The sequence below is a fragment of the Leucopleurus acutus genome (assembly GCF_964270905.1).
Source record: "Leucopleurus acutus genome assembly, chromosome: 8".
Lineage (NCBI taxonomy): Eukaryota > Metazoa > Chordata > Mammalia > Artiodactyla > Delphinidae > Leucopleurus > Leucopleurus acutus.
Genome location: NC_139151.1, coordinates 53576107 through 53601985, shown reverse-complemented (window position 1 = coordinate 53601985; position 25879 = coordinate 53576107). Strand labels below are relative to the sequence as shown.

General features: G+C 46.8%; 1 protein-coding gene across 4 annotated transcripts in view; it reads right to left on the bottom strand.

Annotated features, from left to right (window-relative positions):
* TENM4 (teneurin transmembrane protein 4) overlaps positions 1-25879 on the bottom strand; it is a gene marked incomplete at both ends in the record, with an annotated part of 385043 nt that overhangs the window by 277695 nt on the left and 81469 nt on the right. For 3 of the 4 annotated variants that reach the window (XM_082844520.1, XM_082844521.1, XM_082844519.1), the window contains one exon: positions 11954-12163. The exons of the other annotated variant lie outside the window; for it this stretch is intronic. In XM_082844520.1, coding sequence (XP_082700646.1) covers positions 11954-12163 — 210 coding nt within the window. The remainder of the gene's footprint in view (positions 1-11953; positions 12164-25879) is intronic. 4 annotated transcript variants of the gene reach the window in all.

Genomic DNA, 25879 nt, shown 5'->3' with positions numbered 1-25879 from the left:
TTCAGTCCATGCCACTCACTCCATCTCCACCTCAAACCCCAGGAAAATCGAGTCTTCTAAGGAGGCTGCTCCCTGGCAGTGGGGAGGGGGGAGGGGGAGGGGGGAGACGGGCCCTGCCACACTAGCTCTTTCTCCATAGAGAGGAAGCCAGACTTGCCTTCCACCACTGCCCCCTGCAGAGGACCCCCGTGCTCCCCTCCCACATGTCTACACCCAGAGGAAATAGATGGTGTCTGATCAGAACTCCTCAGTACAGGACCCCTGGAAAAGTATGCTGAATGAATGAATGAATGTTTGAGGAGGAGAGACTGAGCGAGCTCTGGTGTCTCTTCCTCTTTTATAAGGACACCAGTTCCTTCAGATCAGGGCTCTACCCTTAAGAACTCATATAACCTTAATCACCTCCTTATAGGACCTTTCTCCAGTGCAGTCACATGGTGGGTTAGGGCTTCAACCTATGAATTTGGGGTGTAGGACACAATCCAGTCCATAGCAGACTTACAGATCCATAAAACTAAAGCTCACTTCTGGGCAGAGCTCCTTGGGAGTTACCCTCTTTCTCCCGGAGGATCCCCTGAGCCTCCCAGTTTGCACTAAACCTCTGTAGCCCCACACACCCTGGCACACTCCCCTACCTTGCTCCCCTCACTGATGCCTGCTTTAGGGCAGAGCTGCTTAGGTGTGTATCTCTCTCCTCAACAGCCAGCGGGTGAGCGGATGCTTTCTATTCTCCATGGGACCTGGCACACAGTAAGTCTTTAATAATACTTTGCTGAACTGAATTGGTTCTGAAGAGTAAACAAGCTTCATTTCTTCCCAACATCATTCCAAATCAGAAAGATCTTCACCAGTTCTCCCTCTAAATTAATGAGTTGTGTGCCGAAGCCTTTGCTCCCAAGATAGTCAGCTATTCATCAGAAGCCCTGTTCTGGGTACCAGGAATGTCCTCTGTCCCCTGAAGAACCATGTTAGTTAGCTGTGGCCACAGCTCCCTAGTGGGACCATGGAAGTAAGCAGCTTGAGAGAGTGGGAGGGCCTCTGTGAAGGGCCTTGGCCACCAAGCTGAGGAGATAGGTCCTGAACCACCAGTGGTGGGAAACAAGTAGAGGGTCCCTGCAAGGGCTCTATGGTAGGGGCCTGGGCTTTGAAAGGATCACCATGGGACAGTGTGAAGATGGATTAAAGGAAGAGATGGGAGGGAGGGAGGCCAGTGAGGATGCTACGGCAGTGGTCCAGGGGAGAGAAGACATAGTGGTAAACATTTTGGCTAAGGGGAGCAGAATTTTGCAAAACTAGCAAATTAAGTATTATCTCAACTTCCATTTTTGCTTATTCTCAGATGATAGCAGATAAGTGATCACAACTTCAATTTTGATCAGATAATCTCCTGACTAAAAACTCCATTCTTTACCCAAGATTAGAAGGGGAGACCAGTCAACACTCAGCACCCCCTGTAATCTCAGTGTCTTAGATGTTATCCCATCTCACTGTTGAAACAACTCCCAGACTGCTACTTGTATGCCCACTTTACAGATGGGCAACTGGGTGAGAGAGGTGAGGTCACGCAGCTAACGGGGAGGGGAACTTGGTTCATAACAAGTGTATATTCCCCCGGAGCCTCTGCTGTGGCAGCTAAAAAGAGGTTTCTGGAGGTACAGGGATATGTATTATTGTTAGCCCGTGCAGCAGCTTCCCAGAGAGGGAGTGAAGCGTAAATGAATTACCAATCATTTTCCTCTCTTTTCAACTCTGCGGGGGAGGCCAGCTGACCAGAAGGAAAAGACATCACAGTGTTTTATCTGGTACCGAATATCACACACAATCCTGGAACTATGGGGAATGGCCAGCAGCACAGGGAGCTCTGCAAGGAAGGCGGAGGTTCTGTTTCTAAGACCCCAAGCTATGTTTGTTTAGCTGCTGCCTTGGGCTCACTCTCCCACCCTAAATCTCTGGAAATCACCCAGGAGGAGGAAGGGGATTAAAGCTTAGGACTCGGGAAAGACCTATTAATTGCTACACCTCCTCCAAGCCTGGAGGGGTGGGAGTGTAGGAATCTGCCTTCCTTCCAGAGATATCTGGCCAAAACCTTTTGGGTTCTAGAAAGGGAATAAGGAAACTAACATTCATTGAGCACCTATTACGTAGCAATCACCATGCTAGAAGCCTTGCCCATAGTTTCTCACAGACACAACAATTTTGTGAAGTACTATTAAAACCAACGTCCATTTTACAGAGGAAACTGAGATCCAGAGAGGTTAAGCAAGTTTCCCAAGGCCACACAGCACAGGCAAGGATCTGTAGACCTCTGTATCCTACCTTTCCTTCCCATGGCTCCAAATTGTGCTGTTTCTGTTTTCCTTCTAGCTTCGGTCCTTTTAGGTCATTTAAAGCAGAGGGAGTTTTTTTTAGTTGTTTAATCTCAGACACCTTTATAAATAATGGCAGTTCAGAAGGAGAGGGAGGAGGGGAGAAAGGAGAGGAAGGGGAGGGAGAAGAGGAAGCCACATGGTTTCCTGGGGCAAACTGGGAGCTATTAACCAGTAATGCAGGATCCAGCTGAGCTCAAAGCACCCAGCTCAGACCTGATGACAGGGGCAGAGGGCAGGAGGCTGCCAAGGGGAGGGTGGGAACAGATCGCTCAGAAAAGACCACGTTTAGGAAAGGGAAGGAGGGGAGGTTCTGGGAGCAGCAAGAGATGTTTATTCTCAAGGTGAGCAGGCCGTGGGGTGTAGCATTAAAAGCCTAGACAGAGTTCTGGAAAAAACCACGGAGCCGTGCATCCCATGGGCATGGTTTTAGGTGGTGTACAGCGCGAGCAGACATTAAATCACACTGAATCACGTGCAGGATCGCCTCCATCCTCTTTCAACCTTTCTGGTGATGTCAAGGAGGAAATCTCAGTTTGGTACTTGTGTGTTTTTAATACCTCACACTTGCCCGTGTCCCTGTTTAACAAAGAGAAGCCAATCTCCGCATCCTAGAGCAGGCCTAATCTCACCAGAACATGATAACCAGCTTGCACTGTATTTATTTTTAGAGCTACCTTCTATTTATGGCAAGTGAATTGCCACAGTAATATACAATCTCCTTTTAAGATAACTAAATTCACTTAGGTTAAAAAAAAAAAGTTCGGAAAAGGAGGAAGTTTAAAGGAAAGGAAAGGAAGGGGCACGGAGGTGGGCACACTGCTGTACTGCAGACTCTGACAGTGACACACAAAGGAACAAGCTTGGGAAATGTTGATCTGATCAAGTCCTCCCACTGCCCGGACTAGAGAGCCAAGGAACCAGAGGACAAGGCTCTGGAGGTCCCACTGCAGGGCAGAGGCAGAGCTGGGCTCAGAAGACAGGTCTGCTGCTCTCTGGCACGCGCTTCCTCCCAAGCAGGTCTCCAGGATGGCTCACGAGGGATGATGGGGCGGCTTCTCCAGGGGAGGGTTATAACTGGAAAACTCAGCTTATGTGGATGGCAGTGGCCCTTGCAGGTTGGATCACCAACTGCGAGCAAATCTAAAACTGGCCCAAAGAAGCTGGTAGCCAAAGGGGCAGCTCTCGGCCCAGTTGCTTCCCTCTCTCCTACCCGGTTCTCTACGTTCGGCCAACCTCACAGCCCTGTGCTGTGGATCCAAGGAGACGGTGGAGGTGAATGCAAGGCTTACGGAACCATGAGGTACACTAACCTCCCAAGCTCTCCTTAGCCTCCTTCCAGGTGCCTCTTCAACAGTCTGTGCCCCGAAGTGTCAGGAGATGCTTGAAGATGTGGTCTGGTGTCCACAAGGGCCCCTGGGAGCAGGCCACTAACATGTCCACAGGGACACAAACCAGGCTCAGCTTCCAGATGGAAAAAGCCCGGACACACGGCTAATGTGCCTTCCTCGAGGGGTGGTCTAGGAATTACTAGATCCAATCAAGCCAGACACCAAAAATGTTATTTTTGTACCTTTTAATGCAATGGCATTTGGGGAAATTAGTGGAAAAGGAACTGTAATCATGTCACGTGAGTGACTAATTAGAGGGCCCTGGTTTTCCCAGGACGTTCGGTTACATTAATTCAAAACGTGACCTGTTTATTTTGCAGGGTCAGGAAGAAGGCTTACCTCCTAGAAAACCAATGTGGCAATTAAATTAGAGTCATCGGAGTTTGCCTGAGGTAACTAACATATGAAAAAGGGCTTGGTGAACTGTACAAAAACAGAAGTGACCCCTGTGTGGTTGTCCCCACTGCTCCCACTTAGCGGGGCATAATTGCCTGCCCTTGGCGGGAGGCTGCAGGTGAGGGCTTTCCCAGTGGAGGGAGGTACCTGGTAAGGTGGAAAGGGCACTGGAGTGTGGGGCCATACATCGAATCTTGACTCTGCACTTGGGCAAATCACTTCATCTCTGTGGATTTCTAGTTATATCATGCATGTGGCTCACTGTACTATTCCTAGGGAGATGGTTGTGTGTGTGTGTGTGTGTGTGTTGGGGGTGGGCTGGTGAAAAAGAGGAAGAGAGAAAATCAACTTTTTTTCATTTTTGATTTTAGCACCTACAGGTGCTCAGCTGTGAAGATACAGCCTCGGACGAGGCCTCCCTCAAGGAGTTTGTAGTCTAAGTTGGAAATCAGATATGGGGACATTCAGGTTCCCAGACTGTTAGGGAGGTATCTGTAAAGAAGACAGCAGGGCATCAAAGAAAGGGGAGGTCCATACAACCAAAGGGCTGTCAGGAAAGGTTCCTTAAGTTGCCGAGTTCTAGGCTTTGGAGAATTGAGCAGTCAGCCTCTCTCCTCCTGAACTCCCAGACCTGAGAGTCAGCCAGCCTGCTGGCGCTGGCCTCCTGAGCCCCCATGTCTATACCAGAGGGGCTTGGCTTTTCCAAGCAGTCATTACAGATAAACATAGAGCTTCCCAGTCAGCAACGTGCACCTGTATCATGCCTTCTAGTTACCAAGCTTTCTAGTTATCTCTATGGCTATTCTGTTACTAAACCTTTCTGAGTCATGGGACATCCTCCAACCCTGCCCATTTAAGAAAAGGCACGATTCAGGATCACCACCCATTAGCCACCATTCCAAAAATCTCAAAACTCTAAGACTGAAAGGTTTTTTTCTTTCTTAATTAAGACTGAAAGGTTTTTTTTTTTTTTTAAGTCATTATTGAATGTTACAATATTGCTTCTGTTTTATGTCTTGGTTTTTTGGCTGTGAGTCATGGGGGATCTTCGCTCTCCAACCAGGGATGGAACCTGCACCCCCTGCATTGGAAGGTGAAGTCTTAACCACTGGGCCACCAGGGAAGTCCTAAGACTGAAAGTTTTATCAAAACTGTTCTGGTTGCAAAACCTGACCTGAACTGACATGTATCTCAGAGTCTTTTTTTTTTTTTTTTTTTAAATCTCACCAGTGTAACTGTTCATATGTTTGACTGCAGAAATATCAATGTATTTGATTACCGTGGGCCATCCAAGGACTCCGGAAATGCTAGGAAAGACACAGTATGTGTACTGTATTTTATTCCTTAAATCTAAAAATTTCTGAATTCTAAAATGCATCTGACTCCAAGGGCTTCATTTAAGGGATTCTTGACCCTATATATTAAATACCTATTTTATAGGATCTTTCTGCTTAGAGTTCCCTTCACCCCTCATCTGTTAGGAAAACATCTGCAAACATTTCAAATGTCATTGTGAATGAAGGCAGGAAAGAAGGAAGAAATCAATTTGTCTTGCTCCTAGGAGTTTAGGTACTTAACTTCTCGACATAGCTGGTATAGGGATTTATTTACATACAAGGGTCTTTGGATGCAAGAGAGTTGCGGAGAGCAGTGAACAAAAATGCCTGAAAACTTCACATGCCCCTATGTCCTTGTCCCTTGGGACTTGGGCAACATACAGACCCAAGCACTGTGGTTGGCATGGAACAACTAACACAGGTTCCATGAAATTCACAGAGAAAGGAGACAAAAGCCTCACTGGCTACTTCTCGACAGTGGGAAACAGGCACAATTCTGCCTTCTGATTTCACAAACTGACTTCAAAGGACCCTGGCAGACTCCCTCGGGAATCTGGATAGGTTCCAAATTAAGTTGAATTTTTTGTTTTGTTTTGTTTTAAGAAAACACTTTTGGAAGGAGCTTGCATACATAGATAGCAGTGTTTCCCATTTAGAAAGAAAAATAAACACTCCTCCACTGGATTGGAAGTCAAAACAAAATAATCCCAGCTGCTTAAGACCTGAGAAAGTCACTGAGACTGCCCAACAGCAGGGATGTTGACCAGTGTCACCAGCCTGAGAGATCTGCAAGGTGAGGCAGAAGGGCCCGGAATAGGGGGAAAAGGGAGAAAAAGCCACGGACGGCCTAGCATCCAGGGCTTGGCTCTCATGAAGCAGCACCACAGTTTAGTGTCTAAGGCATTGGCCTGACTCATATTTGAAAACTCCCACATGCTCACCAAAACACAACTGAGAGATTTCACTCAATGGCTTCAAACAGACTTGGGATTCAAATCTGGTTCTATGACTTAGAAGCTGTGTGATTTCGGGGAAGTCACTTAATCTCTCTGGCCTGCTATTGCCTCAATGAGACTAAAAATGGCTATGACACAGGACAGACATGAAGATTCAATGAGATTCCCTGAGATCTCATGATTTGATGAGATTAAACGCCTCTCACATAATAGGGGCTTCATCAGGGCTTGTGAGGTGAGTACTAGGAATCCAACAACTAGTAATTTTTTTTAAAAAATCAGCTTTTCTTTGGTGGACTTCCCCTTGTCTTCTCCAGCTTCCTACTAAGAAGACAGAAATAACAGGATCTGGAATTGAAAACAAAACAAAAAATTTGGGTGGGGCTCTAGAATCGGGTAGGCTTGAGTGTGAGTCTCTGCCTGGGCCTCGGTTTCCTGAACAGAGGCAAACAGAAGCTCAAAACAAGATAACGCGCGCGAGCAAAGAAAAGACTTCTACGCGGAAGGTGCTCCTTACATGTAAGTTCTCCCACGTGCTCCTACCTCACCTCGGCTTTTAGAAACGGACAGCTTTCTCTGAGCTACTTATTCCCCGACCCTCTTAAATATTAACCCCCAAGGTTTTAAAGCCCTTTTACTTAAGACTGTAGAATGACAACAATTCACGGCACATTTAATATTTATTCTGAAAAGTTTCTGTGGCGGTAGGGACCAAGATCTACTTAATCCGAACCACTTCCTTAGCTTCTCGGCTATGACAAGGTGCTATTTTAGTGAAATCTTTCTTTATATCTATCAGTGATTTCTAGATGGTTATCCTTGGGGCGGATTAGGATTTTGAAGACAGAAAGAGCTGCTTCCCCTGTTTTCTTTTCTGCGATGCCCCACGCGGCCTCCGTGCTCTTTACATGGGATTTTCGCAGGGCGGTTCTGGGCACCACGGGCCGGGGATCGCAGCCCCGGCAGGAGCAGACACAGCTGGAGGCAGAGGGCCTCTGGGAGCCACTGGAGCGTGCAGCCCAGCTCCCGGAAGGCTGCTTCCCAAAGGGTCAGCCCTCAGAGGAGGGTGCTGAGTCAGCTCCCGCCAAAGGAAACTTTATTTTCACCCTTTAGGCGCCCGTTGGGCTGCCTTTGTCATTTAAAATACCTTCTGAAAGAAGTCTCTGGGGAAGCAGGCCTCCAAAGGAGCCAGAGCAATTAACCCATTTAGGGTGGTCTTTAAAGTCTTCAAGTGGTGGAAGGGAATGGAGGGGTGGAGACAGGGAAGGGAGGCAGGGACCTGGCGTCCTTTACCCCGTTGAACTCCACAGCGTTCCCGACCTCGGGAGGTTTTTCCCATTTCACCTGCGGAGCAGCTGAGGCTCTGAGAGGTTAGGTCCTGTGTCCAGGCTCGCATCTCTTGAGACCCAATTTCGGAAGGGCTGACTGTGGCTCTGCTCTCTTGGCTGCACTGTGGTCCGTACACAGTTTCTACTGCTTGCTCACCCCTTCATTCCCACTCGTTAATTATCACTACATAAAAGGCATCTGCAAGGCCACGCACCAAACTGTTAAAAGTGGCTATCTCTGGGAGGAGGAATTACAAGAGAACTTCACTTGTTGCCTTTCTGCGTTATTTGAATGTTAGCAAGCATTGTTACTTTTATAATTGACAGAAACAATAGAGATAATCCCATTAAAATAATTTCACATTTTTCCATGAAAAAAAATCACACGAAACTTAACAAGCATTTATGGGGCACACTATGTAGCAGGGCCCACTCATCCTCACTTGCTAGGGCTGGGTCCATGCCAATACCAGCAGGCACTTTGGCTCACAGAAGACCACTCAGTTTGGGGTTTCCGGGGACAGGAAGGTGGCAGGCAGAGTCTACCTGTGGGGTGACACTCACTGGCTCTCTCATGACCCACCAAACCCAGAGCAGCAGATCACTAAGGACCCAGACTCTCCCTTCAGGCGTGGGACACATTTATTACCAACCTTTAGAGTGACACACTCAGAGCAAGGCTCCAGGGAAGGACTCTGAAGTGCCTCTAGGTCCCCTGGGGAGCAGGGGTACAGAGGAGTGTAGCTGAGCAGACAGCTATAGGCCAAAGTCCCCCCACCTTCCCTGCACATCAATAGTGCAGTAATGCCATCAATTTGCTGCAGAACTTGCAACAACGTGACTGCTCTTATTCAGTTAATTAGCGAAGGGAGAGATTAAGGACTTTCATCTCCTGCCTTCTCTTTTACCTACAAGGCTTATTTACTTAGAAATGAACAAAGAATATCACTATATATATATATACATATTTTTTTTTCCAAGTAAATCTTAAGAAGGTTACTGGCTGACACACCTGTCAGCATCACACAACACTAGGAAAATAAGAGTACCTTAGAAATTGCTCCATCATTGGCAAGATGGGGAAACGGAGGCCTGAAGAGGGACAGTGACTGGCCAAGGACAAATAGCCAGTGAGCTACAGAGCTGGGCCTGGAACCCATTCCAGGTTCCTATTTCTCTGCATACTTTAAAACATGGGCAGCTAAAAGCTCTAGAGGAGCAATGACACTGACCTACCAAAAGGACAATGCCACGCTCAGGAGCACAGAGGGAGAAGGCCCTGGAGGATGGTTTGCTTTTTGGTCACAGATAATGCAGGGCTCAAGATCCTGTCATAGAGACTTCCCCGGTGGTGCAGTGGTTAAGACTCTGCGCTCCCAATGCAGGGGGCCCGGGTTCCATCCCTGGTCAGGGAACTAGATCCCACATGCATGCCGCAACTAAGAGTTCGCATGCCACAACTAAGGAGCCGGCAAGCTGCAACTAAGGAACCCGCCTGCTGCAAGTAAGGAGCCTGCCTGCCGCAACTAAGACCTGGCACAACCAAATAAATAAATAAATAAAATAAGTAAATATTAAAAAAGAAAAGATCCTATCAGAAGAGAGACACAGATGTAGAGAACAAAAGTATGGATACCAAGGGGGAAAGGGGGGGGAGGCGGTGGGAGGAATTAGGAGATTGGGATTGACACATATACACTATTGATACTATGTATAAAATAGGTAACTAATAAGAACATACTGTATAGTACAGGGAACTCTACTCAATGCTCTGTGGTGACCTAAATGGGAGGGAAATCGAAAAAAAGAGGGGATATACGTATATGTATAACTGATTCATTTTGCTGTACATCAGAAACTAACACAACATTGTAAAGCAACTATACTCCAATACAAATTAATTAAAAAAAAATAGGGATTTCCCTGGTGGCGCAGTGGTTGAGAATCCGCCTGCCAATGCAGGGGACACGGGTTCGATCCCTGGTCCAGGAAGATCCCACATGCCGTGGAGCAACTAAGCCCATGCGCCACAACTACTAAGCCTGTGCTCTAGAGCCCATGAGCCAAAACTACTGAGCCCATGTGCCACACCTACTGAAGCCTGCATGCCTAGAGCCTGTGTTCCGCAACGAGAGAAACCACGGCAATGAGAAGCCCGCGCACCACAACAGAGTAGCCCCCGCTTGCTGCAACCAGAGAAAGCCCGCGTGCAGCAACGAAGACTCAACACAGCTAAAAATAAATAAGTAAATAAATAAAATAAAAAAGAAGAGAACCATCAAGGCCAAAGACCTCCTCCCTGAGTTTCAAAGAGGACAGAGGCTGGGAGAGTTCCTGATTAGGGGAGGGAGCTGGGGATAAAACACCTTTCTTTGTCATGGGGGATGGGGTGATGCCTGGAGGGCCTCAGCTCAGTACCCAGAGGAGCTCAGGTAACTTACCATGTGGCCTTCTACACCCTTCCAAGGTTAATGCCTGTTTACTGTCCAGGTTCTTAGGTGTAAAAGAGCTGGGGGCAGGATCCCACCAGCTCCCCACCTTGGGTCCTTTGTCCATGTTTTCTCTCTGCCCAGAATGTCCTGAGTTATTAAAGCCCTTGGTTATCTCTACCTGGCACACCCTACTAATTCTTTCAGATCCAGTGAACGCCTCCTCCAGGAAGCATTTCCTGATTTCCTCAGGCGCCTTGGAGGCTCTTCTCCTCAGTCCCCTCCACACCAGTTTCCTATCTCCCTTATCACCTTTTCTCCCAAGAGAAAAGAAGTCTGACATTCTCTGAGCATTATTAAGTGTCAAGCAGGATGGTGGGAGCTTTCACATAGAGGCTCTCTATAAATTCCCTGGAGGGAGGTGGGTGGTGACTCTGACCATGACTAACCTTTACTAAACTCCTTCTCTATCCCAGGCCCTGTGATGAGCCTTCATCATGAGCTGGGTATCATACTGCCCATGTTATACTTGCTTAAGGAAACAAGCTTAGAGGCAATGTGCCCTATCCAAAGTCCCACAGCAATAAAGCTTATATTTAATGCAAAGATGTCTGACTGCAGAGCCCATGGATCCTGCCTTATATCTCTCTGAATCTCTGCCTCCTTCTCCACAACTTGGCCTGAAATTTAGTGCCACACAGGCACTTATTAATAAATGTTTGCAAAATCAACACGCAACCTACAATATTAAGTGAGGAAAGTCTCATTTCCTTTCCTCTTCTTCGATAATCAGGAAATCATGGGCCACTAGGGAGATTCCAAGTTACATCACATATATCAGCCCACCCCCTTGTAGGCTTGAATCTCCTCCAGGCTTTGAATTCTTGCAAAGAAGTGGACTGGCCACTGCTAGACACAGAGACAGTAAGCACCTTGGCCCAGGTCACACAGCACCTGACCGGGGGCTAAAACCTGTGTCTGCTGGCTCCTGGTCAACCTGGAGTTTGGAGCTATTGCATCGTACCGCCCCCTGCCCCCCAACACACACACCTCTTCTCCTTAAGAGAGTCAGGGGGGCAGAGCTTAGAAGAGGCGTGTGATTATGGGCAGATCCATGCTTAAGCCCAGTGGCTCTCTCTGCAGTCAGCATTCAGCTCTGCAGCTGCCTGGGTCTCCAGGGGCCCCGTTTCTGGGCAGTGAGAAAGTCCAAGAACTTCCAGAGCCAGGAGCCTTTCTCTCAGCTTTCTCATGGTCAGTGGGGAAACTATCATACTGGTCTCTTAGGCAGGGTTCTGAGGCAGATCCAATAAAGCAACACGTGACAGTGGCTGGCACAGTCCCTGGCACACAGTAAGTAGTCAGTCGGTGCTATGTTCATTGTAACCATCCTTTTCTTTTCTTTTCCGGTGTCTATCTTTGTCTCAGTACCTTTGTCTTACTCAGGCTCTACCTGATCTTTCTGTCTCCTTGTGCCTGTCTGTGCATCTCTACCCCTGCAGCTATGTCTGCCAGACGTCTGTCATGGGGGTGGGAACAGGAGCCCTACACCCCCCGCACACCCCAGCGGCGCAACCAGGCAGTAGCGGGGCTGCCCGAGCCCACCGAGCCCCCCAGGTCCCCGAGAACCCTGAGTCCCCCCGTGCGCCAGGCCCTTCCGCCCCTGCAAGCAGCCCAAGCAGACCGATTAATCAGCATCGCCAACGAAAGGAAAAACCAAACCCACAGAAGTTAGAAAGAGAGAAGGACTTACCGTTTGCCGCGACCCCCAGGCTGTTGGAGCCACTTTTAACTAAGAATGAATTAGGGACAAACTCTTCCTCAGAGTCTGAGTCCGGGGTTGGCTGGGCCACACCGTTGCCTAGCAACCGCCTCTGGCTCTCATTGGCCGGAGGGGAAGGGGGCGGGGAGGGGGACTGCTCAATGGGGGTTGATGAAGCGGATGAACAATGCAAGGGAGCACCTGCGAACCACAAACACAAACACAGACAGAAAAAAAAAATAATGAAAATTGGTTTTGAGGCACACGGGGAGGGGGAGGGAGCAAAATAAAACACGCATCAACAGGGGGAGGGGGTTCCCAACACAGGGTGATCTACTGCACACGTGGCCCGGGGGCGGGCCTGATGCCTCCTTAAAGTTGGTGCAAACTCCTTCTGAAGAGCTGGCCTCGTGCAGAAGTCTGCATGCTTGCAAAGAAGGCGTCCCTCGAAAACACTTGGGAAGCCCTTCCTGCTTTGCCTGTTCTCTGAGAGAGGTCTGAAAATCTGGGGTCTAGTCCTGGTGGGGCTGTGTCATCTATCAAACAGCTGCCCGCCTCTGAGCTTCAGTGGCCTTGCTGGTAAAATGAGCAGCCGCACTGGGTGATCGCTGAGCCCCTGCAAGCTGGCCATTCTGTGATGTCACCGAACTGAAATAATGTTCTTATTGCTGAGATTTTAATCCAACATGCCTGGAACAGGCTCTGGGCCTCATAAAAGGTAGAGGGAGCTGGAGAGAATGATCCAGAGCCCCCTCCACCGCTGGCATTCCAGGATTTCAACACACTCATCTTTTACTTTTCTAAGAATCTGACATTTCAAGATTTTTAAGTCCTGACATTCTCTGCAAACTTCTTAAGAGAGCAAGAAATCTAGCAGTCTTTTTCACTTCTGTATCCCCAGAATCTAGCATAGTACCTGGCACATAGTAGGCCCTATATAAATATTTGCTGAAGAGATGAATTCTAGGTGTCTAACAGACTGGGATTCTTAGTAGTCTCAGCAGACTAGGATTCTTAAGTTCTGACAGTCTCAGATGAAAAAACTGTATACTATTTAGGACACTAACACTGTGAATTCCAAGATGCACTAAGTTAGGATGTTTGACTGCAAGTTTCTAACATGTCAGGGTTCCATGATTCTAAAAATCCCAGCTTTCTATAGTTTTGTGAGCACACTCCCAACTCTTCAAAAGGAGGAGGTGACGGCTGGCCAGGGACAAGACCTTTGGGGGCAACAATTTGCGGTCCTATCTGTGTCTGGGCTTTAGGCATGTGCAGAACATCATCTACAAGAGAGGGAACACAAGCACAGACACATAAAAGTATACAGTACAAGACAACGCATCCACTTGACAGCAAGGGCTATGTCTTTTTTCCCACCTTGACTGATAGAAGGTTTAAAACATAATCAGATCCATCCAGTTTTTCAGAGGCCGAAACTTAGGAAACATAAGGCGGCCCAGACATGTCATCATAAGATTTGGTAGAGCTCTATGGGGCAGGTGGCAAATAGAGCTGCTGATTGTTGAAAAAAAGCAAAACAAAACAAAAAAGCTTTTTGTGGTCTGTCTACCAAGAGAAGCTCACTCAGTTCAGTCACCATACCTTGCAGGATTTTGCAGGTTCCGTGACTCTCATGTCAACCCTTGAGCCCAACCAGGTGTGACAACATTTTACAGAGTTGCTGTGTGTGCCATTTGGTTGGTTCATATTAAAAATTCAGTAAGAGCAAGTGAGGCAGCAGGGATCCACGATCACGGTACTGTCTCGGGGTAGCTTTTCCATCCGCGTTTTGGTTTACCTAAAAATCTGGGCTGTGATTTACCTTAAAATCGTCCCAACCAGTGTTTCCAGTTCACCCTAGGGAGAGCCTTCCCTGACACCACTTACCACACGGCACTAAAGGGATGATCATTCCTTTCTCTGAACTAAGCTTTTTTTTAGTTCTGTTATCATATTTGCCCTGCTGCATTTGTAGCTGTCTGTCGTTCTCTCCTGTATAAAAGCATAGGGCACGTTCTTGGGACACAGTACATTCTTGGAGTGGGCTTTGGAGTTCAACAGAATTGGGGTTTGCATCACACCATAGCCTCCTATTGGCTGTATGATCTTGCGTAGATTTCTTCCAGTTCCTGATTTATCAGTTGGGAACTCCTCCCCTTTTATAAAGTTATTATAAGGACTAAAGATACTATACTACACCAGCACACAGTATGCCTGAGGAAGCAGAATCCCAGGGTCAGTGCTTACCAAATGTTTATTAAATTGAATGAAAGCACCCCACGAAGAACCCCATTTAAGATTTCCCTTCCTCTACAGTCCCAGTATTGGGAAGATTTTTGTCTGCCAGGCTGCATTTATTAAGCAATATACATTCATTTCCTCATCTTTTATTAACCAAAGACACCTTCTAATCTCCAGTCAGAGCTTCTGATGAGCTTGAAATAACCAGTACCATACGATGCTGAGCTGTTAGAATTTCACACAAAGGTTAAGAACCATGATATGTTGTTCCAGGGTACTTGTTACAGCCTCTTCCTGAGTAGATCTGTCAAGCTTTATGAAATAAATAGTTCCCGAACTAAGTAAATTGTTCCATCACAAACTTCAGAGACCCTGGGCTAAGAACAGCACAGTCCCTCCCACTCCTCACGCCTGTTTCCTCTCCCTTCCATCCATTCTCCAGGCCTCACCCTGGGCCTCTGGGGTTGTTCTGAATATTCATAACTTAACATTCAAAGGACCTAACAAGGTGCCAGACCCTTGGTAGGTGCACAATGACCCACAAGGTTTCTGTGATGTACAGAAACTATTGGACACATGTTAATTTCCTTCCTCTTATTCATCAGCATCTTTTAATTTAAGTGGTCCCCAGGTGGGGGCACAAAACCATCTCCTGGGTGCAAGAAAATTCTAGAAGTATTTATCTTTTATGTCAGCCTTTTCTAATATCTATTTTGTATATGTTTTATAATATATGTAATGCATTTGTGCTCAAAATGCATGTAATAAAATGCACTGCTGTATCAATTCGGCATCTACAGAAGCAGGGCAGGTTGTATTAAAAGAATGGGCTCTGGAACCAGACCCTACATTTGAATTCTAGTTGCACTACTTGCTAGTTCCGTAGTAGTGACCTTGGGCAAGTTAATTCACCCTTTGTGACTCAATTTCCTCATCTGTGTAATGGAGATCAAAAAATAAAAAAGAATACCTACGTTACAGAGTTGCTCTGATAACTAAAGGAGTTAAAACAAGCGAAGTCTTGAGAACAGTGTGGCAGCCAGTAAACACCTAATGAACTTTAGATATTAGTATGCATAAATATGTATATATAAAGTGAGGGGCCCTACGTTTCTTTATCTTTTAAGAGCAGCGTGCGACCGTAGAAGTATGGTGAACACTGTTTCATTCCAGAGACATTTCCTAAACACCCACCGAGCAGGCTAGAAGGCGAGGGATATATAAACTGTGAGAGGCGCAGCCCCCAAGGAGCTGGTGGAAGGGGAGGGAGAGTGTCACATGCAGCTGTAAGCAAGGCAGAGGGGGGACCTGTCAGAACGGGATGGAGGTGGGGACCTCACTTCAATTGGAGGAACCAAGGAAGGCTTTCTGGAGCCATAGAGGATTCCAGTGGGAAGAGGTGAAGAGATGGGGTCTTGAGCATCCACGGCAGAGAGAGGAATACTCCGCCTCAGGCCCTCATCCTTCACCTGGTCTCAAGCAACCTGCCCACTATCACTTTACCTCTCAAGTCTCTCACCATTATTAACTTCTCACCAAGGATGCTGAAACTTGCTGGCCTGCCCTCATTTCCACGCACTCACTCCTCCCTCTTCAGCTCAGGTTCACCGATTTGCACAACTTCAGGGCACCACTGGCATTGAATCTATCTGAATGGCGCCCCCTGGAGCACAACTACAAAGTTTTGCCTCTGAGCTTTTGCACATGCTGTCCCTTTTGAGTGTTTCCTTTCCTGTTCCCCGTTCCTCATCACTACCACCCTGTGTGTCTCACTCGCCCCCACTCAGCCTCTGGGCTTAACCTCATGATCATCCCCTCCAGGGAGCCTTCCATGATGCCTCAAGCCTGAGTTTGGGTTTGGCACCCCTCTGGGGGCTCCCGCAGCTCCCTGTACTTTCCCTGTTGCAACACTTCCCACACTGCAGTGTATACTTGTCTGTGGCCACCCACTAGCCTGATTGGCTTGTCCATTACCATATTCTCCAGTGCCTAGCACAGTGTCTGGTACATAGAAAGCACTATAAATATTTGTTAAATGAAGAAAGGATGGAAGGAAGGTAGGAGGGAAGAGGAGGACCTTGATTATAGCACAAAAGGTCTATGTAAAGAGAGAAGTGGGAAATGAGTCTCTGAGTAGCAGGTTTAGGCCTTGAACACAAGGAAAAGGGAATCAGACCATAACTGGGGCGTTACGCAAGTTTTTAAAGCAGGAACGTGACAAGACCAGAGCTGTACTTTAGAAGGATCTGCTCTTGAAACTTAAGGCATCTGCTCAGCCACCCAGATCTCCTTTCTAATTGGCTCAGCTCAGCCAGGATGTTCAAAGTCCACATGATCTGGGCTTGCTTTTCAGGTGGGGCCCAGTTGCAGGTTCCTGTAGGCAAACAAGGATGCCCCATGCCATGGGATTAGGAAATTGGGGTTTGGGGTTGCCTTTCCATGTATCCTGTTCATCAGCTGAAGGGAACCTGGTATTGTAGAATTTTCCACTGTGTCAAAATGAGATGGGATGACTGGAATGTCTCACCTCAACAACCAAGGCGGCCAGTGAAGGGCAGAGGGGAGCCATGCAAGTTTCCTGAGAGGAGGTCTCTCTGAGCCTAGCTCGAGCTTATAGTAGATAAGGGTGGAGAAAGAAAAAAGAAACAGTGAGAGAGTGCAGACACCCCTGTGGTCGAGGGGTGGGGCTGGGGGAATAAACATTTGCAGAACCCCTTCTGGAGGCCAGGAACGGGGCCAGGTGCTTTACAAGATCTCTTCCTCACAAAAACAATGCACTGGAAAATCCATCCCCATTTCCGAGGTCAAGAAGTAGAGGCCTACATTTGCCTGTGGTCACAGGACCTGGGTGAGAACCCGCACTGCAGTGCTGTGTCCACTGAGGGGTGTGAATTTAATTTATCAGCCCTGGGGACTTCCCTGGTGGCGCAGTGGTTGAGAGTCCGCCTGCCGACGCAGGGGACACGGGTTCGTGCCCCAGTCCGGGAAGATCCCACATGCCGCGGAGCGGCTGGGCCCATGAGCCATGGCCGCTGAGCCTGCGCGTCCAGAGCCTGTGCTCTGCAACGGAAGAGGCCGCGACAGTGAGAGGCCTGCGTACCGGGAAAAAAAAAAAAAAAAATAGCCACTGCAAAGAGCTTTTGAGGGGAGGCTGAGAGTACGCTTGCAAGGAGACTGGGAGTCTCAAGGTGAGGGCTCAACCAACATGGATTCCCTCTGCCATCCCTCCAGCTGTAGGTCTTTGAAAGTAAGAACAGGGTGATTTTGGGGAATAAATAATGACAGATCTGCGAGCCTGCCAATGACACCTTTATCGATATGCATCGCTTACTGACATCATATAAGAGGAAAAGTGTTAGGGAGACGGACAGGATATATGAAAGGAGCACATGACAAGGGAGTCCTGAGATCTACAGAAAGAGCGATTTCAGTCCCTCACAACTTTGTGTGCATTGATGGTAGCTTTCCTTAGCATCTGAGACGTAACCTATAACCAGAGCAAGCTGGTGCTCAAGGAAGAGCCTCTAGCATTCTGGATTCTGAGTTGTCTTTGGAATACACCGTGAGACTAAAGTGTGAAGGGCTAAGCTGATGGACGAGTTTATTACTCTGTCAAAGAAAAGAAGACCATTAACAAAATGCACTTTTTTACACTTTTCTCAGCAGTCCTGCGAAATCCATCTAAACGCCCAAATGGAACCTTACTGATCTCCATGAGACCCCATCTAGGCTCCAGTGGGGAAAGTCATGGCTTGCTCACACAGTGGGGAAGTGTGAGTCCTAGCTGTGAAACCAGAGCACGAGTTGTATGCTGCAGGGAGCCCCTGGGTTAGGGGAAGAGCCTCCTAATAACCTTCGAACCGGCAGCCCCGCATTGTAGAAGCTTGTTATAAAATGCTTAGCACAGTGCCCAGTAAACGGCAATTACTTAGTAAATGATACCTAGAAAATACCAAAACAAAACCTGTAGACCTAAACAGGTAGCTCATCTCAATGGAACCCTGAGCTGATGGATTCATCCTTCCCGCAAAGCCTGGCTGTGTTTCATCTCTTCAGTCTCCCTTCTAGAAATACTCAAGCCCCTCCACTTAAAACCAAATGCATTCGTTCTCTCCTCATGAGCCAACCTCACATCTATTTCCTCTTAACAGGGCAGCCAGTTGCTCCACTGAATAAGGAAAACCTTATTCAGTTCTGAGCAGAGGATGGGGCATTAAGGGAAACTTGGATCTCCTTCCGATATGAAGGTCTGAGGCTGCTGAAGGACCAGGAACTCCACTGCAGGGATAGCATGTCCTGCTTTTGACGGCAGTGAGTGATGGCCACGCCTGTAGCTGAAACAGCCCAGCCTGCCCAACAGGGACCACAGCTGCTCATCTCTGTGTCCTGGCCTGGCTCAGAGTCTCAGCTTAGAAAAGGTCTGCAGAACCAGTTCCCACCGTTATTTTAAATGGATTGAAATCCACTGTGGCAAGCATCTCAAAGTGCTGGAAATCTGAAGGTAGAGCACTAGAGGGACCATTTGTTCTGCTTTGCCAGCGAGAGCCCCAACTGACATCTGTTATCCTGCAACGATTAATCGTAGTGCCCTGCCTTTACTCTAAAGATGTCCTGATTTGGACAATTATATGGCCACCCCTTTGAGGGCAGTATAGATTCAGTTCCACATCAGAGGCTATAGTTTGCTGCAAGAGACTAGGGGTCAAGAGATCTGGGTGCAGGTCAACAGTGTGCTGTGGCATCATGGGCAGGGCCTCTGGCCTCTCTGGCCCTCACATTCCCACTTGGGGAGTTGGAGCAGAATACTCTAAGGTTCTTTTGTGGTCCAACATTCTACAAGATAGGAGTAACAGTAGTACATACCTCAAGGGGTTGTTTTGAGGATTAAAGGAGACTGTGGAAAAAATGCAGGATAAAAACGATTTCATTTATAATGAAAAGTTAGGTCCTTTCAGTATAGTGAGCGCTCATAAGACATTTATAGACTAAATGAATTTGTATAAATGCATTCCTATACAGAAGATCGGCTGAAAAAAAATCTTTAACGATGGTTATCACTGATATGGGCAATTTTTAATTTTTAAAAAATGTCTTCAAAATTCTCTACAATGAGCATATATAGTTCTCTTTATACTTTTAAAAATTATTTTTTAAAACTTCAGGAGAAAATGAAATAATAAATGTGACAATACCTGGCATCTAGTAGGTGCTAAAATAGATGTTGGTTTTAAATACAAACAAGATTCTATGCACTGATATTGGTAATATAATTTGATGTAGTTGATTTTTAAAATGTGAAAAGCTTTTAATTGAGCAATTCCACTGCTAGGAATTTACCCTAGAACACAATTATGACGTTTCAGAAGATTTATTCATAAGGGTGTTCATCACAACATTGTTTGTAATAGTCAAAAGTAAAATTAAAAAAAAAATGTTAAAGAGGAAAAACATCCTTTATGTTTAAAAGTGACTATTATGTAAATTAAGGCATATCAGTAGAATGTTAATATGTAGACATTATAAGCCATGTTTGTAAAGAATATTTAAGGACCTGGGAAATAGGATATTAAAAAAGCATGGGGCAAAACTGTATAAAAAATAACTGTGACATTTGTTTGAGCGTGCGTGTGTGTGTGTGTAATTAACAAAAATGTTAATGCCTGTTACCTTAGGGCAGTAGAATTATGAATAAATTTTATTTATTTTTTATATTTTTTAATATTTTCTAATTCTTTCAAGGAACAAATGTGATAAGATTTTTTTTTAAAAGTTATTTTAAAAAGAAGAAAACACACACACAGAAAGAAGCAAAGACAGCAGCTTCTGCTTTGTATCCCTCATGGGATGAGCCTGGCAGAACCACAGCCTCCTGGGTCCAAAGTCGCCTTCTTTTCCAGCCCTTTAAATCTTTGTGGGTCTTACTCCCCAAGCAGGGCAGTTCCCACTAAGTCAACTCTCCTCTCCTCGACAGTGGTTATTTTCAGAAGCAGGTCTGGGGCCATCTGTCTCTGTGACTTATGTTGGGAAAATAGTCTCTGGAAAACAGGACACAGTAAATTTCTCAGGCTCAGCTCATTTGCTCTCCAGCTCTCCTCCTCACAGGTTGCTCAGGGCCAGGTTGTTCTTTTTTGGTTTTGTTTTTTTTTTAAGCATTCACCAGGAAAGGAACTCTGCTTTCACCTGCCCACCTGCGGAAGCCCAGTGACTGGTGTACCTTCCACATCAACACTGAATAAAGAGTGACTTAGGTTTCTCTGGTCTTCAAACAAGGATGACCTAGCCGCTGCCTGCTAGTTTGTTTGATACAGGTATATTAAATGAGGACATTCACTGATTTTTTTTGTAATAACAGCTTTATTGAGATATAAATACATACCACGCAAGTCACCCATGTAAAGTGTACGATTCAATGGCATCTAGTATATTCACAGAGTAGTGCAACCATCACAATACATTTTAGAATATTTCCATCACCCCAAAAAGAAACCACACAGTCATTAACAGTCACTCCCCATTTCCTTCCAAACCTCTGCAGCCCTGGACAATTACTAATCTACTTTCTGTCTCTACAGATTTGCCTATTCTGGACATTTTATATAAATGGAATTATATAATATGTGCTCTTTTGTGACTGTCTTCTTTTACTGAATATAATGTTTTCAAGGTTCACCTATGTTGTAACACAGATCAGGATGACATTTCATTTTATTGCTGAATGACATTGCATGGTGCAGATGTACCATATTTTATTTATCCATTCTTCAGTTGATGGAAACTCTACTTTTTGGCTCTTCCAAATAATGCTGCTACAAACATTTGCGTACAAGTTTTTGTGTGGACACATGCTTTCATTTCTCTCAGTATACGGCAGTGGAATTGCTGGATTGTACGGTAACTGTGTTCGACCTCTTGATGAACTGCTGGAGCATTTTCCAAAGTGGCTGCACCATTTTACGTTCCCATCTGCCGTGTTTGAGGGTTCCAAATTCTCCATATCCTTGCCAGTACTTGTTATTGTCCGTCCTTTTGATTATAGCCAGCCTAGCGGGTGTGAAGTGGCATCTCATTGTGGTTTTTGAGTTGCATTTCCTAATGGCTAACTGTTGAGCATCTTCTCATGTGCTTATTGGCCATTTTTATGTCTTCTTTGGAGAAATGTCTACTCAGATCACTTGCCCGTTTGTAAATTGAGTTGTCTTTTTAATTATTGAGTGGCAGGCATTGATTTTTTCACCAAATACTTATTTTGTGCCTACCTTGCGCCAGGCAGTGTTGTAAGCATCACTGATAGGCAAGGAAGACAGAGCCTTGCCCTCAGAAGCGTACATTCTAGTGGAGGAGGAAATCAATACACAAGTAAGCAAATAACTATGAAGAGCAAGATCAGGTGCTGAGAGATGCTATGAAGAAAAGTTTAATGCAATAAGAGGCTAGGCGTGATGGGGTGGGTGTGTTGTTTTAAGTAAGGTGGTCAGGGAAGGCCTCTCTGAGGAGGTGACATTTAAGCAGAGACCCGAAGTAAGTAAATGAGCGAGCTACACAAACATCTGGGGGAAGAGGTTTCCAGGCAGAGTGCCCAGCGACTGCAAAGTCCGGGCAGTAGAAGCAAGTTCATTTGAGAGACAGCAAGGAAGCTAGTACAGCTGGAGGAGTATAAGGAAGAGGGTGCTGAGAAATGAACCTTGAGAGGTGGCCAGGGGGCCAGATCACAGACGTGCATATTGCAAACAAAGGCCACTATGCATACGTGTTCTTATTAGTGAGTTCCCTGAGGGCAGGGACTGGTTTTATTTATCTCCATATGTTCACAGCCCACACAAGGACTTCATATATAGCGGGTACCCAGTACATACTGGAATCTATTTTAACCTACTGAACTACTAATAAAACAATGCCCACATGTGAATTGTATTTACTCTACAGTTTACAGAAAATGTTCACATCCATGATCTTATTTGATCCTTACCATATCCAAGTGAGGTAATGACCATCACCCCCATTTTACAGATAGAAAAACTGAGTCTAGGAGAGGCGATAGGACTAGTGCAGGGACATACAACTGGTAAGGGGCTAAGTGGGACTCCGACCCAGGGGAGGGGCAGCAGTGAGATCTGAATTTAAAACTGGCTATTGTGGTTTCGGGTAGGTTACTTCCTCTTTTAGAGCTCTGGGATCTTCAGGATCTGGGCCTACCTTCTAGGGGTCCTGTGAAGAGTATATAATCAAAGCATGTGTGTCTGGGGCCTAGCATGGGCCTGGCATACAGTAAGTGCTCAACAGTGGCAGCTCTTCCCCAGCTTCCCTTTATTACCAGCCCTAGCTATACACTCAGGCAGGCTCTTCGTGTGAGGCCTTGACTGGGTACTGGAGACAGAGAGCTAAGACCAGCCCTTCCCCTAGAGGGGAGCCCGGTCTCATGGGTGAAGGAAACAAACGCATTATTTAATGTAAGAGAGACAGGGATGCCGGTGGAGGGGGGTGAGTGGTGAGGGAGGTGCTGAGGGGCAGGGCAGGGGAAATGGGAGGCCCATGGAGCTCTGATTATCAGCTGCAACCCCAGATTTCTCCCAGGTGCTGTTAACCTTTTCCAAGAGCTGCCCCATAGGGATTTAAGATGGTCCACCCAGGCCGCTGGAGGCTCAAATCAGCCTGACGGGGAGGCCTCCTTCTGTGGGATGTCGGGGAGAGGGAAGGCACAGGGCAAGCTGGATTATCTGTGTCTGTCAAAATCTGCTGGCAAACATGATCAAGGAGCCACTGAAATTTATGGTGGGCCTCGAACAATCTGTGGTCACAGAGTGTTCTGTTGAACAGGAAGGCTTCAGTTTGCATTTTTGCAGTGAGATTTGATTAAGAAAGTGCCTCCCAACAGCTGTTCCCAAAATCATTGGGTTAAAAAAAATACACACACACACACACACACACACACACACACACACACACTATATAGTTCCCTCTCCCAGATTCAACTTACACAGCTGCAAAATTCCAGGCCCTAAGACACAGGAAGAGCACAACCTGGTTGCCAAGCTCCACCTCTACTCAGACATTGCAGGAAGGGTGGAGGTATTAAAGAGGCAAAAGACAGGGAGCTGGGGAGAGAAGATGGCCCAGTTGCTGGAAGGAGGGGAGGGCACTGATATTAACTGGGCAACTACTGTGTGTGCGGCACTGTGGAAGCTTTATATATACATCATCTTACCCAGCCCTCACACCCCCACCCCTGTGAAGGTGTTAGGCTCTCTCCAGATGACAGATGCAGAACTTGAGGTTCAAAGAGAGACTCTTCAGGGTCACCCAGCTGGTGGGCACAAGGCTGGGTTCTGGGCCTTGTTCTGTCAGACTCTAAGCCCATATTTGTGCCACTAATATAATATGAATGAAGGGTTTACTTCCTTGATCTCTCATCAGCCATGGCAACAGGACTATACGTTTAAAGAAGTTAATTTTCTCAAAGCCCCAGGGCTAGTGAGTGTGGAGCTGGGATTCCAACTCAGGCCAGCCACCTGAGCCCACGGCCAGAGTTATTCCTAGAAACTCACTCTGTCTTTCAGGGTCTTAGATGAGGGTCAAGGATTAGTGTAATCAATGGACTGGGCAAAGATTAACCAGGAAAAAAAAAAAACCTCCATGTAAAATAAAGCCAGAATTGTATATTTACCGTTTGTGCAGTTTTCCAAATATCCATTATATTTCAACAAAAGGTTTTAAAAAATACCAGAAGGCCCTGTGGCGTGAATGTAAGCATATAGCGAGAGAATTTTCCTTAAATAGTTTCCTCCCATAAATGCCCTGATTCTAAACAGCTTTCTTGGCGCCTACTCACTGTGCCAAAGCCTCCTTCCCATCAGGTTTCCACAGAACTTTTTGAAACTTTTTTGGGAAAGCACAAATGTAGTAAAGGCCAAGCTTTCCAGAAATTTCTCTACTCCCACTCCAGGAAATCGTGAAAAATCAAGGAAAGCAGTCAGGGGGAGACAGTGCACAAGTAAAGAGATGGTTGCCTAAACCTGCTCCCAAGCGGCTGGGTCTCCCAAAGACTGAATTTCCCCAGAGAGAGGCTCTCAAAGCCAGGGGCCCCGTAGGAGGTTTGGGGCAAAAACTGGAAGAAAAACAGGGTTTTTTTTTTTTTTTTTTTGGCTGCGTTGGGTCTTTGTTGCTGCGTGTGGGCTTTCTCTAGTTGCAGAGAGCTGGGGTTATTCTTCCTTGCGGTGCGTGGGCTTCTCATTGCGGTGGTTTCTCTTGTTGGGGAGCACGGGTTCTACCGGCGTGGGCTTCAGTAGTTGTGGTGCACGGGCTTAGTTGCTCCGCGGCACGTGGGATCTTCCAGGACCAGGACTCGAACCCGTGTCCCCTGCATCGGCAGGCAGAGTCCTAACCACTGCATCACAAGGGAAGTCCCAAAACGGGGTTGTTTTTTCCTCCCAAACTATACTCTGTACAGAAAGGAGCTTTGGAGATGGGAAGGGAAGGGAAGGGAATAAACATCTACCAAATGCTGTCTGTGCGCTGAGTGCTGCACTAAGCACTTTACACACGTTTCCGACATACCCTTCAGAGCAAGCGTCACTCCCTTCCTCCCTCCACAAATCACTGAGGTCCCCCACCCCCATGTCAAGTTCTCCACTAGGAGCTGGGGACACCAAGAGAAACAGAATCGTGTGAAGTGCCTGTCTTGGGCAGCTGCAAGTTTCTTTGGGCTGCTGTAACCAAGTGCCACAAACTGAGTTATCTTTAAACAACAGAAATTTATGGCTTCACAGTCCTAGAGGCTAGAAGTCCAAAATCTAAGTGTTGGCAGAGTCATGCTCCCCCGACACCTGCAGAGGAATCATTCTCTGCCTCTTCCTAGCTTCTCGTGGTCCGCTGGCCATCTTGCTGTTCCCTGGCTTGCAACTGGATCATGCCAACCTCTGCCCTCCATGTCACAGGACCTCCTCCCTCCACCCGTCTCTGTCCTCACATGGCTGTCTTCTTAGAAGGACACCAGTGATACTGGATTAGGAGCCCACTCTCCTCCAGTATGACCTCACCTTGACTAATTACATCTGCAATGACCACTATTTCCAAATAAGGTCACATGCTGAGGTACTAGGGGTTAGGACTCGAACGTATCTTTTATTTTTTGGAGGGGGTGCAATTCAACTCATAACACTGTCCTTGTAGAGCTTATACTATAGAAGCTTTGTTTTGAAGATGAATAAGGTGAGGCACAGAGAGGCCAAGTGACTCACTCAAGATCTACAGGTAGTAAATCCCAAGTCCAGGTCTGAGTCCAGAGACCATATTCTGTCTGCTGTACCACCCTGTCCTGCCGGCGTGGGGTTTCCTCAGCTGGTGGTCATTTTTATCAAAGGAGATTTTGCATAAGTCATCACATTTTGTCCTTGTGACACCTCTGCGAGGTAGGTACCATTATTCCCACTTTACTGACACAGGAAACGAGCTCCAGAAAGGCTGGAGTCACTCGGTTTGCAAGAGGAGGCGCAGGATTGAAGGCAAGTAGGTTAGACCCTGTACCCAGGCTTTCGCTGCCGCCACACCAAGATCAATGGCCCCACGGTGGGGGACTGGATGCCGGAAATGGAGTGAGAAATCAACACAACCAGCTAATGGAAAGCCCTATCTCCAAGGCTGCCCCGGGGCAGGACAGGCACCCTGACGGACGGCACT